The 17,383-nt window shown below is 44.9% G+C and overlaps 1 protein-coding gene across 1 annotated transcript in view; it reads left to right on the plus strand.

The window, feature by feature from the left end:
• The window catches only part of FBN3 (fibrillin 3), a 193,268-nt gene that overhangs the window by 5,643 nt on the left and 170,242 nt on the right, over positions 1–17,383 (plus strand). Inside the window, 2 exon segments of the mRNA XM_070735596.1 lie at positions 8,166–8,248; positions 9,458–9,556. Of these exon segments, the coding sequence (XP_070591697.1) occupies positions 8,166–8,248; positions 9,458–9,556 (182 nt within the window).

Here is a 17,383-nt window from a genome sequence, read left to right on the forward strand (position 1 = left end):
ACGAGTGCTCTTTTCAATACAAAAAGAGTGCTTAGTTTATTTTGACTTTTGTGATAAATAACATTGTTTTGAATTTTCAAATGGGTGTGTGTCTGAAATTTGTACCCTTGAATTTTCGGGAGGCTCCTACCAGAGAGCCCAGCAGAACAGCCACCCTTCTCCTAAGACTCGGGGCGGCTCACAGAATAGATAGAAAACAAAGCATATAAAACAAATCTAATATATTAAAAAAGTATGACTAAAAACCCTATATAATACTCAGACAGTCCAATCACACCATGCATCCCTTTTATTGGTCAGAGGGGCAAGGTCTCATCTAAAAGTGGGACATCTGGTCACCTATCCTTTGCACTGAAACCTCTGGACTTACAGTAGTAGGCCTGTTGGGCTGTTTTTTGCCCTCCCCATGCTTCAGGAAAACCTCTGGAAATTCTGGATGGTGAAAAACAGTCCTAATGGGCCTACAGATGTTCAGAAATATTCTGGAAGGTTTTCTGAAGCCTGTGGATGGTGAAAAATGGCCCAACTGTCCTACAGGAAGTTTGTTCTGTTAGTCCCATTGGGTCTGTTTTTCACCATCCACAGGTTCCTGAGGGTGAAAACGGCCTCACCCCCCCCCCCAACCCGGCCCTCCTGAAGGTTGAAAATTAGCTGGTCATCACACTGGAACACAACACACATAGGGGAATGTCTTGCATGCCCTTAGATATGGTTCCATATGCCACCTGTGGCACGCATGCTATAGGTTCCCCATCACGGCCCTACACCATTTCAGACCAATGGTTGCCCCTCCTCTTTTTGAAAGGCCTCAGAGATGGAGCACCCACAACTTCCGGTGGCAAGCTGTTCCACTGGTTATAATAACAACAGAGTAGGAAGGGAACTTGGAGGTCTTCTAGTCCAACTCCCTGCTTTGGCAGGAAACCCTACACTACTTCAGACAGATGGTTATTCAACATTTGCTTAAAAACCTCCAGTGTTGGAGCATTCACAACTTCTGGAGGCAACTTCTGTTCCATGGATCAATTGTTCCCACTGTCAGGAAGTTTCTCCTAAGTTCTAAGTTGCTTCTCTCCTTGATTAGTTTCCATCCACTGCTTCTTGTTCTACCCTCAGGTGCTTTGGAGAATAAGTTGACTCCTCCTTCTTTGTGTCAACCCCTGAGATACTGGAAGGTTTATATCATGTCTCCCCTGGTCCTTCTTTTCACTAAACTAGCCATGCCCAGTTCCTGCGACCGTTCTTCATATGTTTTAGCCTCCAGTCCCTTAATCATCTTTGTCGCTCTTCTCTGCACTTTTTCTAGAGTCTCAACATCCTTTTCGCATCATGGCAACCAAAATTGAATGGTTAATTGCTCTCACCGTTAGGAAATATCTTCTTAGTTCTCGGTTGCTTCTCGCCTTGGTTAGTTTCCATCTGTTGCTTCTTCAGAGGTTGTGGGAGCTTCATCACTGGAAGCTTTGAAGAGGAGACTAGACTGCCGTCGGTCAGAAATGATGTAGGTTCTCCTTCTTGGGTGACGGGGGAGGAGATTTATTTATTTGTTTATTTATTTAATGGAGTTATATTATTTGGACTAGATGACCTACAAGGTCCCTTCCAACTCTTCGGTAATCTTTTCTTGTCTTGGAAAATAGCTTGACACCCTCATCTTTTTAGGAGCCCCTCAATACTGGAAGACCGCTATCATGTCCCTCCTATTTCTATTTCTATTTATTAGATTTGTATGCCGCCCCTCTCCAAAGACTCGGGGCGGCTAACAACAATAAAGAAAACAATGTAACAAATCCAATATTAAAAAGCAATCTAAAAAACCCCAATTTAAGAGACCAATCATACAAACAAACATACCATGTATAAATTCTATAAGCCTAGGGGGAAGGAAAAAAATTTCAATTCCCCCATGCCTGATGACAGAGGTGGGTTTTAAGGAGCTTGCGAAAGGCAAGGAGGGTGGGGGCAACTCTGATATCTGGGGGGAGCTGGTTCCAGAGGGTCAGGGCCGCCACAGAGAAGGCTCTTCCCCTGGGTCCCGCCAGATGACATTGTTTAGTCGATGGGACCCGGAGAAGGCCAACTCTGTGGGACCTAACCGGTCGCTGGGATTCGTGCGGCAGAAGGCGGTCCCGGAGATATTCTGGCCCGGTGCCATGAAGGGCTTTATAGGTCATAACCAACACTTTGAATTGTGACCGGAAATTGATCGGCAACCAATGCAGACTGCGGAGTGTTGGTGTAACATGGGCATACCTTGGGAAGTCCACGATTGCTCTAGCAGCTGCATTCTGCACGATCTGAAGTTTCCGAACCCTCTTCAAAGGTAGCCCCATGTAGAGAGCATTACAGTAGTCGAACCTCGAGGTGATGAGGGCATGAGTGACTGTGAACAGTGAGTCCCGGTCCAGATAGGGCCGCAACTGCTGCACCAGGCGAACCTGGGCAAACGCCCCCCTCGCCACAGCTGAAAGATGTTTCTCTAATGTGAGCTGTGGGTCGAGGAGGACGCCCAAGTTGTGGACCTCTGAGGGGGTCAGTAATCCCCCCCCAGGGTTGTGGACGGACAGATGGAATTGTCCTTGGGAGGCAGAACCCACAGCCACTCCGTCTTATCCGGGTTGAGCTTGAGTCTGTTGACACCCATCCAGGCCCCAACAGCCTCCAGGCACTGGCACATCACTTCCACTGCTTCGTTGACTGGATATGGGGTGGAGATGTATAACTGGGTACCATCTGCATACTGATGATACCTCACCCCATGCCCCTGGATGATCTCACCCAGCGGTTTCATGTAGATATTAAATAGCAGGGGGGAGAGGACCGACCCCTGAGGCACCCCACAAAGGAGTAACCTCGAGGTCGATCTCTGACCCTCCACTAACACCGACTGCGACCGATCGGAGAGGTAGGAGGAGAACCACTGGAGAACAGTGCCTCCCACTCCCAACCCCTCCACTCCTAGTCTTTCTTTTCTTTAAGCTAGACATACCGAGTTCCTGCAACCATTCTTCATATGTTTTAGCCTTCACACACCTACATCCCAATTATTTTTGTGGTTCATGTCTGGCTGGGGAATTCTGGGAGTTGAAGTCCCCCCATCTTTAAAGTAGCCAGTTTGGAAAATGTTGCTCAAAATAATTTTAGAGACGGAGACATATAGTTTCATTAACAGCGGCAAAATGTGGTGGGGGTTTTTTGCTATGCATTTCTTCAGGAATAGTTTTATTTACATTTTCCAACTCCAGTCTATAGCCTGGGGACATCCTCAGTTCTAGACTAAATAAACTTATCCCTGCAAAATTTCCAAGCCCAGACAGGATTAGCCAATGTTTTATGGAGTCTCTTTGAGATTCCTGTGAAGTTCCTCTCAAATTTTATATTTAAGCTCCGCATTAAACTTGCACATAATTCTCTATTACAATGATGTATATGGAATGGAATGGAATGGAATAATTAGAACAGAACAGAATAACAGAATTGGAAGGGGCCTTATAGGTCATCTAGTCCAATCCCCAGTAGACTGGACTGATAGATAGCAGTCCAGTCTCTTCCAGTTATGAAGCTCCCACAACCTCCAAAGGCAACTTCTGTTTTATTGGTTGACAATAACAATAACAATAACAATAACAATAATTTATTAGATTTGTATGTTGAGGACTCGGAGAGGCTCACAACAAACAATACAATGTACAAATCCAATATTAAAAACAATATTTAAAACCCTAATTAAAAAACAATCATGCAATCCAAACAAATCATACATAAAACGGAACAGCAGAGGGGTATATCAATTTCCCCATGCCTGGCGAGATAGGTGAGTTTTGAAGAGTTTGAGAAAGGCAAGGAGGGTGGGGGCAGTCCTAATCTCCAGGGGGAGTTGATTCCAGAGGGTCGGGGCTGCCACAGAGAAAGCTCTTCCCCTGGGTCTCACCAGACGGCATTGTTTTGTTGAAGGGACCCGGAGAAGGCCAACTCTGTGGGACCTAATTAGTCATTGGGATTCATGCAGCAGAAGGAGGTCCCAAGGGTATTTTGGACCGATGCCATGTAGGGCTTTATGGGTCATAACCAACACTTTGAATTGTGACCGGAAAGTGATCGGCAACCAATGCAGGCAGCCAGTGCAGAACAGTGATTGTTCTCCCTGTCGGAAAAGATATATACAAATAAAATTAATTATTAATGCAATATGAATTATTCAACACATGGCTTTATTGCATTTTAATTATTTTGTTATTTAATGAATTAGTAAGTCATAGCTATACGTTTTTGTTAATCTGGGGTGGAAATGAATTTTCCTTGTTCTCAGCCTTTCTCGTTTTTACTTATTTTCACCCATAAGTCAATTCTATCGGGGTGTTAATGTTTGATGGGAAAAAAATTAAAATGATTTTGCAAAGTGTGAAATGCCCACCCACTGCTGCGTCGTAGTAGCATAGTAGGCTTTGAAAGATGGTATTCTTTTTCTAAAAAATGTTCTTCGACTTAACCAGCAAAAGACCAGCCGAAAAAGTCCCCTAGAAATTTTTTTTTAAAAAAAGTTTAAAAGGGGGAGAGAGAGAGAACTGGATCAAAAGCAAATATTGAGCAACTTCCAGACTTTGGCAGAAGGTTTAATTTTGGTGGCAGTGAAAAAGGGGAAGATGGTTCAAGAGCTGAAGTTTGTTAACCCACACTCTGTGCTTGCTCAGAGGCATTGCGTCTCATTCTGGTTTGAGCAGAGTTGAGCCCTGCATTTGCAGACGTGTTGTTGTTGTTGTTGTTGTTGTTGTTGTTGTTGTTGTTATTATTATTATTATTATTATTAATTAGATTTGTATGCCGCCCCTCTCCGGAGACTCAGAGCGGCTCACAACAACAAAACACAGAACAAATCCAATGATTAAAAAATAGTTTTAAACCTTTTAATATAAAACCAGTCATACATCCCAGACAAATCATGCATAAAACGGAACGGCCCAGGGGAATCAATTTCCCCATGCCTAACAGCAGAGGTGGGTTTTAAGGAGTTTGCGAAAGGCAAGGAGGGTGGGGGCAGTCCTGATCTCCGGGGAGAGTTTATTCCAGAGGGGCGGGGCCACCACAGATAAGGCTTTTCCCCTGGGTCCCGCCAGACGGCATTGTTTCGTCGATGGGACCCGGAGAAGGCCAACTCTGTGGGACCTAACCGGTCGCTGGGATTCGTGCGGCAGAAGGCGGTCCCGGAGATATTCTGGCCTATTATTATTATTATTATGGCTTATTGGCATTGAACCAGAATATCTCCGGGACCGCCTTCTGCCGCACGAATCCCAGCGACCAGTTAGGTCCCACAGAGTTGGCCTTCTCTGGGTCCCATCGACTAAACAATGTCATCTGGTGTGACCCAGGAGAAGAGTCTTCTCTGTGGCGGCCCCGACTCTCTGGAACCAACTCCCCCCAGATATCAGAGTTGCCCCCACCCTCCTTGCCTTTCGCAAGCTCCTTAAAACCCACCTCTGTCGTCAGGCATGGGGGAATTGAAATTTTCCCTTCCCCCCTAGGCTTATAGGATTTATACATGGTATGTTTGTATGTATGATTGGTTCTTTAAATTGGGGTTTTTTAGATTATTTTTAATATTAGATTTGTTTACATTGTCTTTTTTATTGTTGTTAGCCGCCCCGAGTCTTCGAAGAGGGGTGGCATACAAATCTAATAAATAAATAAATAAATAATAAAATAAATTATTATCATTATCATTATCATTATCATTATCATTATCATTATCATTATCATTATCATTATCATTATCATTATCATTATCATTATCATTATCATTATCATTATCATATATCATCATCATCATCATCATCATCATTATTATTATTATTATTATTATTATTATTATTATTATTATCCTACAAACATTTGCAGGATTTTAAGGCTGGGCAGCATTAGGGATTTAATCCCAGTCTTCCGAGCTCCTTTGCATTTCACAGAATGAATCCCAAACACGGCTCAAACGGGGTCATTTTAAAAAAAATGGAGATATGAAGGAACGAGGGGACATTTCTTGAAAACAGGAGTGGGCTCCTTTTTGCAAAAAACGCAACTGGGATCTTCAACTTCCAATTTTTCTAAAGTGATGGACTGCCGCCTGGATTTCGCAAATCTGAGCAGCTCCAAAAAAAAACCCCATCCACCCCCTCATTTCTGGCCCAAAGACCGGCGGCCAAACTTTTTCAGCCAAGTAGGTGACTTCTCTGGAGGGGGTTTTCCCAGGAAGGCGGGAAAAACCTTCCTTCGTTCCTCGAAGGCTCCCTTGCAGCCAGCCAGATCTGGGAAGGCCCAGTAGGGGGAGGAAAAAAAATGTGTTTTTAGAAGTTTTTTACGGAAAGAGGCTGGATTGGCTACCAGCAGATTCCGAAGGACTTGGCAACCGTCAACCCACATTGCCTCCGCCCGTCTGGACTCGCTCAAGGTCAGCCAGCTGGGAGTCTCCATTTGAAATGAAGCAGCCTCTCTCCTCCTTGCTCTGATGCCTCCAGCTTTCCAACATCTGGTCGGCTTTGTCCGCAGGTTTTTCCAGCACGGCTGAGCTCCTGGCACTCAAGAGTTTGAGATGCAGGAAGGGTGTCCGTCCAGTCTCCATCTTGCCTCCTATCTCCAGGTTCTCTTTCTGGTTGATGGAGGCTAAAACATACGATGAATGGTTGCAGGAACTGGGCCTGGCTAGTTTTTTGAAGAGAAGAACCAGAGGAGACATGAGAGCATAGAAACATAGAAATATAGAAGATTGACGGCAGAAAAAGACCTCACGGTCCATCTAGTCTGCTTTTATACTATTTCTTGTATTTTATCTTAGGATGGATATATGTTTATCCCAGGCATGTTTAAATTCAGTTCCTGTGGATTTACCGACCATGTCTGCTGGAAGTTTGTTCCAATCATCTACTACTCTTTCAGTAAAATAATATTTTCCCACATTATTGTAATCTTTCCCCCAACTAACCTCAGATTGTGCCCCCTTGTTCTTGTGTTCACTTTCCTATGAAAAACACTTCCCTCCTGGAGCTTATTTAACCCTTTAACCTATTTAAATGTTTCGATCATGTCCCCCCTTTCCCTTCTGTCCTCCAGACTCTACAGATGGAGTTCATGAAGTCTTTCCTGATAAGTTTTATGCTTGAGACCTTCCACCATTTTTGTAGCCCGTCTTTGGACCCATTCAATTTTGTCAATATCTTTTTATAGAACAAGGGGACACAATCTGAAGTTAGTTGGGGGAAAGATCAAAAGCAACATGAGAAAATATTATTTTACTGAAAGAGTACTAGATGCTTGGAACAAACTTTCAGCAGACGTGGTTGGTTAATCCACAGTAACTGAATTTAAACATGCCTGGGATAAACATAGATCCATCCTAAGATAAAATATGGAAAATAGTATAAGGGCAGACTAGATGGATCATGAGGTCTTTTTCTGCCGTCAGTCTTCTATGTTTCTAAAAAGCTATCATAACCAGAGGGCCAGAAAATCAGCTGCTTAGGCCTCATTAATATCAAATAGAGTCAAATTTGGCGAAAATAGATTACAGTACAATGCAATACATATTCTTTCATTGATATTCTTTCTTAGACATATTTTACTATGAATATCTCCTCTATAACCTTCTTTATGTATTTTACTATGTGTATACCCACTAAAACCCTCATTGTGTATTGGACAAAATCAATAAATAAACAAATAAATAAAATAAATAAATAAATACAATAGATGGTATGTGATAGGGGTAAGGATAGGAATTAGAACAGAATAGGGATTAGAAGAGACCAGAGCAGCATAGAGGAATAGAATAAGAAAGAATACAGGAGCGGAACAGAAGAGAATGGAATAGAATAACAGAACTGGAAGGGACCCTAGAGATCTTCTAGTCCAACCCTCTGCTCAGGCAGGAAACCCTACAGCATTTCAGACAAATGGTTGTCCAATTTCTTCTGTAAAAGCCTCCCGTGTTGGGACATTTACAACTTCTGGTGGCAAGCTGTTCCACTGGTTAATTGTCTTCACTGTCAGGGAGATTCTCCTCCATTCCAGGTTGCTCCTGGGTTCTTGTCCTGCCTTCAGGTGCTTCAAGGTTGATGGCAGCATTTTGGGGTCTTCTGAATCAAAATCTTTCCCTTAATCTGCCCGTTGCATTTCAGGCCTAATGTCTGCGGATCCAGATACCACTCCTACTGCTGTCCGGGCTGGAAAACTCTCCCTGGGGGCAACCAGTGCATCGTCCGTGAGTATAAATAGCATTTAGACTTATATATCACTTCCTAGTGCTTTCCCAGCCCTCTCTAAGTGGTTTACAGAGAGTCAGCCTCTTGCCCCCAACAATCTGGGTCCTCATTTTGACCCACCTCGGAAGGATGGAAGGCTGAGTCAACCTTGAGCTGGTGATGGGATTCGAACTGCTGAACTACAGCTGGCTCTTCTCCAGAAGACCATCTCCTGACTGGACATTGCTCTGCATCAGAAATACAGAGTAATTTCCCCAAGTTTTTCTTTTAAAACTGTGTAGAAATATCCACCAGATCAGAAGGAGGGGGATGAAGGACCAGGCTTTAATCTCTTAAATCATGGGAGATGACCCAGAGATCCCTTGTCATTCGTTTTGCTACCTGTGGTTAGAAAATGGAAGAGAGTGAGTTCAAGTCTCGCCTTAGCAATGAATGTCAGCTGGATGACTTTAGGCCAATCACCATGAGACGGCGAATTCTAGTCCTGCCTTAGGCATGAAAGCCGTCTTTCATGGAGGGAGGGAGGGAGGGAATGAAATGAAGTGAAGTGAGGTGAAGTAAGGTAAGGTAAGGTATAGTAGGGTAGGGTAGGATAGGATAGGGAAGGGAGGGAAGGAAGGAAGGAAAAAGAAAAGAAAAGAAAAGAAAGAAGAAAAGGGGAAAGGGAAAGGGAAAAGAAACTGAAGGAAAAAGAAAAGGAAAAGAAGGGAAAAGAAAAGGAAAAGAAAGGAAAGGGAGAGGAAAGGATAGGAAGGAAAGGGAAAGGAAAGGAAAGGAAAGGAAGGGAAAGGAGGGGAGTGAAGGAAGGAAGGAAGGAAAAAGAAAAAAAGAAAGAAGAAAAGGGGAAAGGGAAAGAAAAGGAAAAGAAAAGGGAAGGGAAGGGAAATTTCAGCCTTTGAACCCTGGTGCTTGCAGAGCTTCTTTTCTGCTCTCTCGGGAACCACCGTGCAGGTGATCCAATGGCCATTCCAGGAAGTGCTGGGGAGAGGGGCAATGAAGCCTTCTTCAAACAACCAGACCATTTTCAACCATCCCAGACCAACCTGTGTACCGGCTGGGCTTCCTCTCCCACCCAAGCCCAGTTTTTCTTGTGTGTGGGGGGGGTGTTGGGGCATGAAACCCACTGCAGGAGCTCTCTTCACGTCTTGGGCTCAGGGAAGACCCCCTTCCCACCCTCTGGGACTCAGGTCCTTCTCCTTTTCCCACAGCCATTTGCCGAAACTCCTGTGGGGACGGCTTCTGTTCGCGGCCGAATATGTGCACCTGTTCCAGCGGACAACTCTCTCCCAACTGTGGTTCTCTAGGAGGTGAGGAAAAAGTGTGCTTGTGTTTGCGTGTGTATGCATTTGTGTGTAAGAGCAGGGCCTGTAAATCTTCCGTCATCTTTATAATGTCTGCCGTCAACTTTAAGGTAACGAGCCGAGGTGGTGCAGTGGTTGGAGTGCAGTACTGCAGGTGACTTCTGCTGCCTGCCAGCTGCCTGCAATTGGGCAGTTCAAATTTGGCATGCAAGGCGCCTGTGACTACCCAGGGGTGGGTTCTACTTTCTTTCTACTGCTGGTTCTGTGGGCGTGGCTTATTTTGTGGGCTTGATGGTCATGTGACAGTGGGCATTTATGATCATGTGATTGGGTAGGAGTGGTTTGGCAATCATGTGACTAGGTGGGAGTGGCTTTGCCATCATGTTATTGGGTGGGGATGGTCATGTGACTGGGCAGGCGTGGCCAACTATAAGTCATTCACGTCAAGTGTTAGGGTTAGGGTGCCTGGCTTCTCCTTGCCTCAAAAGTTTCAACGAGATACAAATTCCCTGTCTATTTACTACTATTGAACATCCAAAAATATACTATTTAATCTACTTTGTCAAAAGCCTTACAGAAGTCCAAGTGAACCACATAGACAGCATTCCCCCGGTCCACTAATTTTGTCACTTTGTCAAAGAATGCAATAAGATTAGTCTGGCATGATCTGTTTTTGACAAACCCATGTTGGCTTTGGTTATTACTTTGTTTGCTTCTAGGTGTTCATTGATTATCTTTTCCAAAATCTTCCCGGTATTGTGGTCAGGCTGATAGGTCTGTAGTTTCCTGGATCTGTTGTTTTTTTCCTTTCTCGAAGGTGGGAACTACATCAGCTCTTTTCCAGTCCTCTGGCAGTTCCCCGGTGCTCCAGGATCTTTGAAAGATATACTTCAATGGTTCTGAGATCTCGTCTGCCAGTTCCATCAGAACCTTGGGGTGTAATCCATCTGGTCCTGGTGATTTGAATTTGTCTAGGCCCAGCTCCAACATGTATGTGCCATCAGCTGATCTTTGGCTCACATAGAGGCTCTGGCAGGGTGTTTTTGGCTTCTAGAGAGCTTCCAGGGGAAGGGGGAGGGCATTTTTACCCTCCCCCGGCTCTAGGGAAGCCTTTGGAGCCTGGGGAGGGTGAAACACAAGCCTACTGGGCCCACCAGAAGTTGGGAAACAGGCCATTTCCAGCATCCAGAGGGCCTCCAGTGGAGTGAGGGGAACTGTTTTTGCCCTCCCCGGGCATTAAATTATGGGTGTGGGCACTCGGGCATGTGCACACACACACACACACTCAGTACCCAAGGAAAAAAAGGTTCACCATCACTGATCTAGGGTAAACAGGTGTTCCCTTATCATTTTCTTCCCTATTTTAACTTGTGTTCCTAATATGTTATTTGAGATGCTATTTTTTATAGGTTGGAATGCTTTTTTCCCTTTGTGTAAAGATAGATGCAAAAAACGTGTTAAGTAGCTCTGCTTTCTCCCTGTTGCTTGTCACTTTCTTGCCACTTTCTCCCTGCAGTGAACCAATTGTTTCCTTGACTTTTTTCTTGTTTTCAATATGTTGGAAGATGCTTTTGTTTTGTTTTGTTTTTTACTCTTGTTTGCAAGCCTTTGTTCATTGTGAGCTTCAGCTTTCCTCACTTCGTCTTTACAGATTCCGGCTATTTGCTGGGATTCTGCCTTAGTTGTTTCCCCTTCTGAAGCCATATCTAGTGGCAGGGTTTGTGATGATTCCTTCCTTAATTTCTTTTTTTCTTCTTTTTACATTTGTTACCCCTAGCTTCTTTTTCTCCTGCCAAATGACATTGTTTAGTCGACGGGACCCGGAGAAGGCCAACTCTGTGGGACCTAACTGGTCGCTGGGATTCGTGCAGCAGAAAGCGGTCCCAGAGATATTCTGGTCCGATGCCATGATGGGCTTCCCAAGGTATGCCCATGTTACACCAACACTCCGCAGTCTGCACTGGTTGCCAATCAGTTTCTGGTCACAATTCAAAGTGTTGGTTATGACCTATAAAGCCCTTCATGGCATCGGATCAGAATATCTCCGGGACCGCCGTCTGCCGCACAAATCCCAGCGACCGATGAGATCCCACAGAGTTGGCCTTCTCCGGGTCTCGTCGACTAAACAATGTCATTTGGCGGGACCCAGGAGAAGAGCCTTCTCTATGGCGGCCCTGACCCTCTGGAACCAGCTCCCCCCAGATATCAGGGTTGCCCCCACCCTCCTTGCCTTTCGCAAGCTCCTTAAAAACCCACCTTTGTCGTCAGGCATGGGGGAATTGAAATTATTCCCTTTCCCCTAGGTTTATAGAATTTACACATGGTATGCTTGTATGTATGATTGGTTCTTTAAATTGGGGTTAGGGTTAGGGTTACGGTTAGGGTTTTTAATATTAGATTTGTTTACATTGTCTTTTTATTGTTGTTAGCCGCTCCGAGTCTTCGGAGAGGGGCGGCATACAAATCTAATAAATAAATAAATGCACAGCTTCGTGTGCATCGTGATTTTTGCTACCACACTACTGTATGGCCCCGTATCGCTGCAGCCCACCACTGCTCCAAGGTCTTTGACACAATGAGACCTCACCTACAAAAAGATATTGACAAAATTGAACGGGTCCAAAGACGGGCTACAAGAATGGTGGAAGGTCTTAAGCATAAAACGTATCAGGAAAGACTTAATGAACTCAATCTGTATAGTCTGGAGGACAGAAGGAAAAGGGGGGACATGATCGAAACATTTAAATATGTTAAGGGGTTAAATAAGGTCCAGGAGGGAAGTGTTTTTAATAGGAAAGTGAACACAAGAACAAGGGGACACAATCTGAAGTTAGTTGGGGGAAAGATCAAAAGCAAAGTGAGAAAATATTATTTCACTGAAAGAGTAGTAGATCCTTGGAACAAACTTCCAGCAGACATTGGTAAATCCACAGTAACTGAATTTAAACATGCCTGGGATAAACATATTTCCATCCTAAGATAAAACACAGGAAATAGTATAAGAGCAGACTAGATGGATCATGAGGTCTTTTTCTGCCGTCAGTCTTCTATGTTTCTTCTATGTTTCTATGAGGGTTGTCTGCAAGTTTCATATCCTGTGGACGATCTTTGTAATGCCATCAAACATCTCCCTATCGCTGTTTCTTCAGAAGGACTCGACAGGTAAATGACGATTCAAAATCCAGTCTGAACACCTGGCTGCCTGTGCCAAAAACCCAAAAACCCTAAGCCTAGAAATCTCCTAATATGGTCTGTTTGGTGCCTGCTTTCTTTCGGAATCTGCCTCTCTGCACAGATTCCGTTTATTTATTTTTTAAGCCATTGAGCTGGATTTGCATGAAAATTTCAAGCCTTGCTCCAACTTGTAGCTCATAAAGTATCTTAGGAGTATTGTATTGGGTGGGGGACAAAAAGGAGGGGGGAGGAATGGGAACAAACCCTCCCCTGAATTCAATCTCTCAAGATGTGGGGGGGGGGGGGTTTCTTCCTGGCTAATCCTGGCTGCAGGGGGGCTGGGGAGTGGGTCGGCCTCCCAGCCCCCTCCCCACACCCAGCAAGGGCTGCTCTCTTCCATGGGGCTCAGCTGCAGGCGCCAGATGTTTGCAATCCCCCAGCAATGCCAGGAATTCGAGCTGGGGGATGGGACGGGGGTGTGGGCTACATTCCAGCGGGTCTTCGGCTGGGTGGGTGGGTGGGGAGGGGGGTTAAGGGGGGAATGAAAGAAGCCGGGGACGGAAGCAGGAAGATCTAGGGCAGGCAGGCCCCAGCAAGGCTGAAACTGGGGCCGGTCCAGTCCAGGCACCGATCCAGAACAAGGGTCTCCAACCTTGGCAACTTTAAGCTGGAATTCTGGGAATGGAAGTCCACACATTTTAAAGGTTGCCAAGGTTGGAAGGGCCCCCCTGGTCCAGAAGATCTTAGAAGCTAAAGGAGGAGCAGGAGAAATGTGGGGAGAAGCCCTCCCCCCATGCTCTGTAAGAAAGACCCTCCTCAAATGGAGCTTTCATTCCTGCCTGCCAGTTTAGCCCACATGCCTTCCAAGGAGCAATTACGGGCAGGTGGATTTAATAACATTCCTCAGGAGCAGCTTCCTGGTTGTGGAAAGATACACAAACACACTGCACATACAGACACACACAGAGAAACACACGCACACCATAGGGGCGCCAGCAGATCTGGGCCCCTTGGACCACTATCCCTCTGCCACCAGGCATGGGGGAACTAAGATACACTTTCCCCCTAGGCCTTTACAATTTTATGTATGGTATGTTTGTATGTATGACTCATTACTCACAGTCTCTACATGGGGCTACCTTTGAAAAGTGTTCGGAAACTTCAGATCGTGCAGAATGCAGCTGCGAGAGCAGTCATGGGCTTACCTAGGTATGCCCATGTTTCACCAACACTCCGCAGTCTGCATTGGTTGCCGATCAACTTCCGGTCACAATTCAAAGTGTTGGTTATGACCTTTAAAGCCCTTCATGGCACTGGACCAGAATATCTCCGAGACCGCCTGCTGCCGCACAAATCCCAGCGACCGATTAGGTCCCACAGAGTAGGCCTTCTCCGGGTCCCGTCAACTAAACAATGTCGGTTGGCGGGCCCCAGGGGAAGAGCCTTCTCTGTGGCAGCCCCGGCCCTCTGGAATCAACTCCCCCCGGAGATTAGAACTGCCCCTACTCTCCTTGCCTTTCATAAGCTCCTTAAGACCCACCTCTATCGTCAGGCATGGGGGAACTGAAACATCTCCCCCGGGCAGATGCAATTTATGAATGGTATGTTTGTATGTATGTGTGCTTAGAAAATGAGGTCTTTTAAATATTTTTAAACAATAATTTAGATTTGTTGTAGATTGTTTTTTCACTTTGTTGTGAGCCGCCCCGAGTCTGCGGAGAGGGGCGGCATACAAATCCAATTGAAACAAACAAACAAACAAAACAAACACTATCGGGTTCCTCACATTCTATAATTTTCGTGATGACAACCAGTAGTGGCGGTGTTTGATCCCGTTTCCAAAAAAGGGCGAATGAGATCCTTGCCGCTGTTAGAATTTGCAAAATGAGGTATTTTTGTGCTTTCGTAAGATTTTGCCTAAATATACCAAGGAGATAAAGTTCGGGTTTGAATGGTAGGTTGGTTGACATGACTTGGTCTATTAAATTTTTAATAGTTATCCAATATTTTTTTGCATATGTGCAGGTCCACCATGTATGGTAATATGTTCCAGGTTTTATTTTACATTTCCAGCAGTTGGGTGAAAAATTAGGGAACATTTTGGATATTCTTGCTGGGGGTAAGTGGGAATGGATTTGCACACGCAGCTCCAGGAGACCAGCGGCTGGGTGCGTACGTCGGAGTAAGATTTGACTTTTGCGCCAAGTCTCGTGAGAGGACACACGCCTGTGAGATTTCGGCAATTTGGGGTTATTTTTTGCTTCTGTGCATGCAAAGAAGCAAAAAAACTCCACTGAAATCTCACGGGCCCACGTGTCTTCTCGCAGGATTTGCTTCCCGTGCATGTGCGGAAGCAAGATCTCATCTGACGCATGTGTGCACCCGCCAGTCACCCAGAGCTGTGCGTGTATCGGCACCCATAGTGGCAGGAAGTTGGAACCTCCCCCTGCCTTGGACCCAAACCAGAGCTTTTCTTAAAGCCTCGAAATTGTTTGGTCATGACCTTTAAAGCCCTACATGGCAATGGACCAGATTACCTCCGGAACCACCTGCTACTGCACGAATCCCAGTGACCGATAAGGTCCCAAAGAGTTGGCCTTCTCCGGGTCCCGTCGACTAAACAATGTCGTTTGGCGGGTCCCAGGGGAAGAGCCTTCTCTGTGGTGGCTCCGGCTCTCTGGAACCAACTCCCCCCGGAGATTAGAACTGCCCCCACCCTCCCTGTCTTTCATAAACTACTCAAGACTCATTTATACCGCCAGGCATGGGGGAGTTGAGATAGCTCTTCCCCCTAGGCCATTACAAGTTATGCATGGTATGTTTGTGTGTATGTTTGGTTTTAAAATAGGGGGTTTTAGTTGTTTTTTATTATTATTGGATTGTACATGTTGTGTTTATTATTGTTGTTATCCACCCCGGGTCTGCGGAGAGGGGCGGCATACAAATCCAATAAATTATTATTATTTATTATTATTATTATTATTGTTGTTGTTGTTGTTGTTGTTGTTTGAAGTGACACAGACCCTGAAAAAAGCCAGTTAAGTCCTTTCTTCACATTATTACTATTACTATTACTATTACTATTACTATTATTATTATTATCATTATGTCAGTACAACACAGCAAACGAGATCACTATGCTGGATGTCGTATTTCATCACCAGTTGGGCACTTCCCAAGCACCTAGGACTGCGTGATGTAGCGGCAAATTATGTTTGCCGATCCATTATTATTATTATTATTATTATTATTATTATTATTATTATTATCATTATGTCAGTACAACACAGCAAACAAGATCACTATGCTGGATGTCGTATTTCATCACCAGTTGGGCGCTTCCCAAGCACCTAGGACTGCGTGATGTAGCAGCGAATTATGTTTGCCGATCCCAGTAAAGCGGCCTTTTGCAATTGACAGATGGAGATTTTGTCTATTCCGATGGCTTTCAAATGTCCGCTGAGATCCTTTGGCCCTGCGCCCAGCGTGACAAGTACCACTGGGACCACTTTCACTGGCTTATGCCAGAGTCGTTGCAGCTCGATTTTTAGATCTTCGTATTTCACTAATTTCTCTAGCTGCTTCTTCTCAATTCTGCTGTCTCCTGGGATTGTGATGTCGACGATCCATACTTTCTTTTTCTCCACAATCAGGATGTCATCATTATCATTATCATTATCATTATCATTATCATTATCATTATCATTATCATTATCATTATCATTATCATTATCATTATCATTATCATTATCATTATCATTATCATTATCAATAATAATAATAATAATAATAATAATAATAATAATAATAAACAAACCACTGGGGACTTTTGGGCTCCTTGTGGTCATAAGTCGAGGACTCCCTCGAGAGCCAAGGAGGTCTGGCACTACTGAGCGAGGGACGGGAGACCACATGGCGATTCTAGAGCAGGAGGCGGGACTGAGAAGTTAGCCGAGTTGGATTTCAGGGAGGTCACACCGCTTGGGGTCTGTAAGGGACACATGGGGCCTGGAGTAGCTGGGGAACCTGGCTCAAGTCTGGGGGGGTGGGGTGTCTCACAACTGGAAAACAATGGTATCCGTATTTGTCCAGCCTTATTCCGTCCATCCATCCGCAAAGGGAAAAACATTGGTGGGATGACAACTGAGCGCCTTCTTCAGATCCCATCTGTCAATCAATGTCAGTTGGCGGGACCTTGGGGAAGGGCCTTCTCTGTGGTCGCTCCAACGCTATGGAACCAACTGCCCCCCAGAAATCCATCTTATCCCCACCCTGCCCGTCTTTTGGAAAGCCTTTAAGACCTGGCTTTTCTGGCAAGCCTGGGACCATGAGTGAGTGAGTGTCTGTATGGTTTTTCAGGGTTATAATGCATATTATACTGTTTTATCTTATTTATTATTCCTATGTATGTTATATTGTTGGTATTTATTGCTAGTACTGTAAGCCACCCAGAGTCCAATTGGAATTGGGTGGCAGATAAATCCCATAACTAACTAACTAACTAACTAACTGACTGACTGACTGACTGACTGAATGAATGAATGAATGAATGAATGAATGAATGAATAAACAAACAAACAAACAAACAAACAAACAAACTGTGGAGAACATTGGAGGGGTTTCATCCCCCCCCCAATTTTTACAGCCACGGGGGGGGTC

Source organism: Erythrolamprus reginae, chromosome 1 (genome assembly GCF_031021105.1).
Source record: "Erythrolamprus reginae isolate rEryReg1 chromosome 1, rEryReg1.hap1, whole genome shotgun sequence".
Lineage (NCBI taxonomy): Eukaryota > Metazoa > Chordata > Lepidosauria > Squamata > Dipsadidae > Erythrolamprus > Erythrolamprus reginae.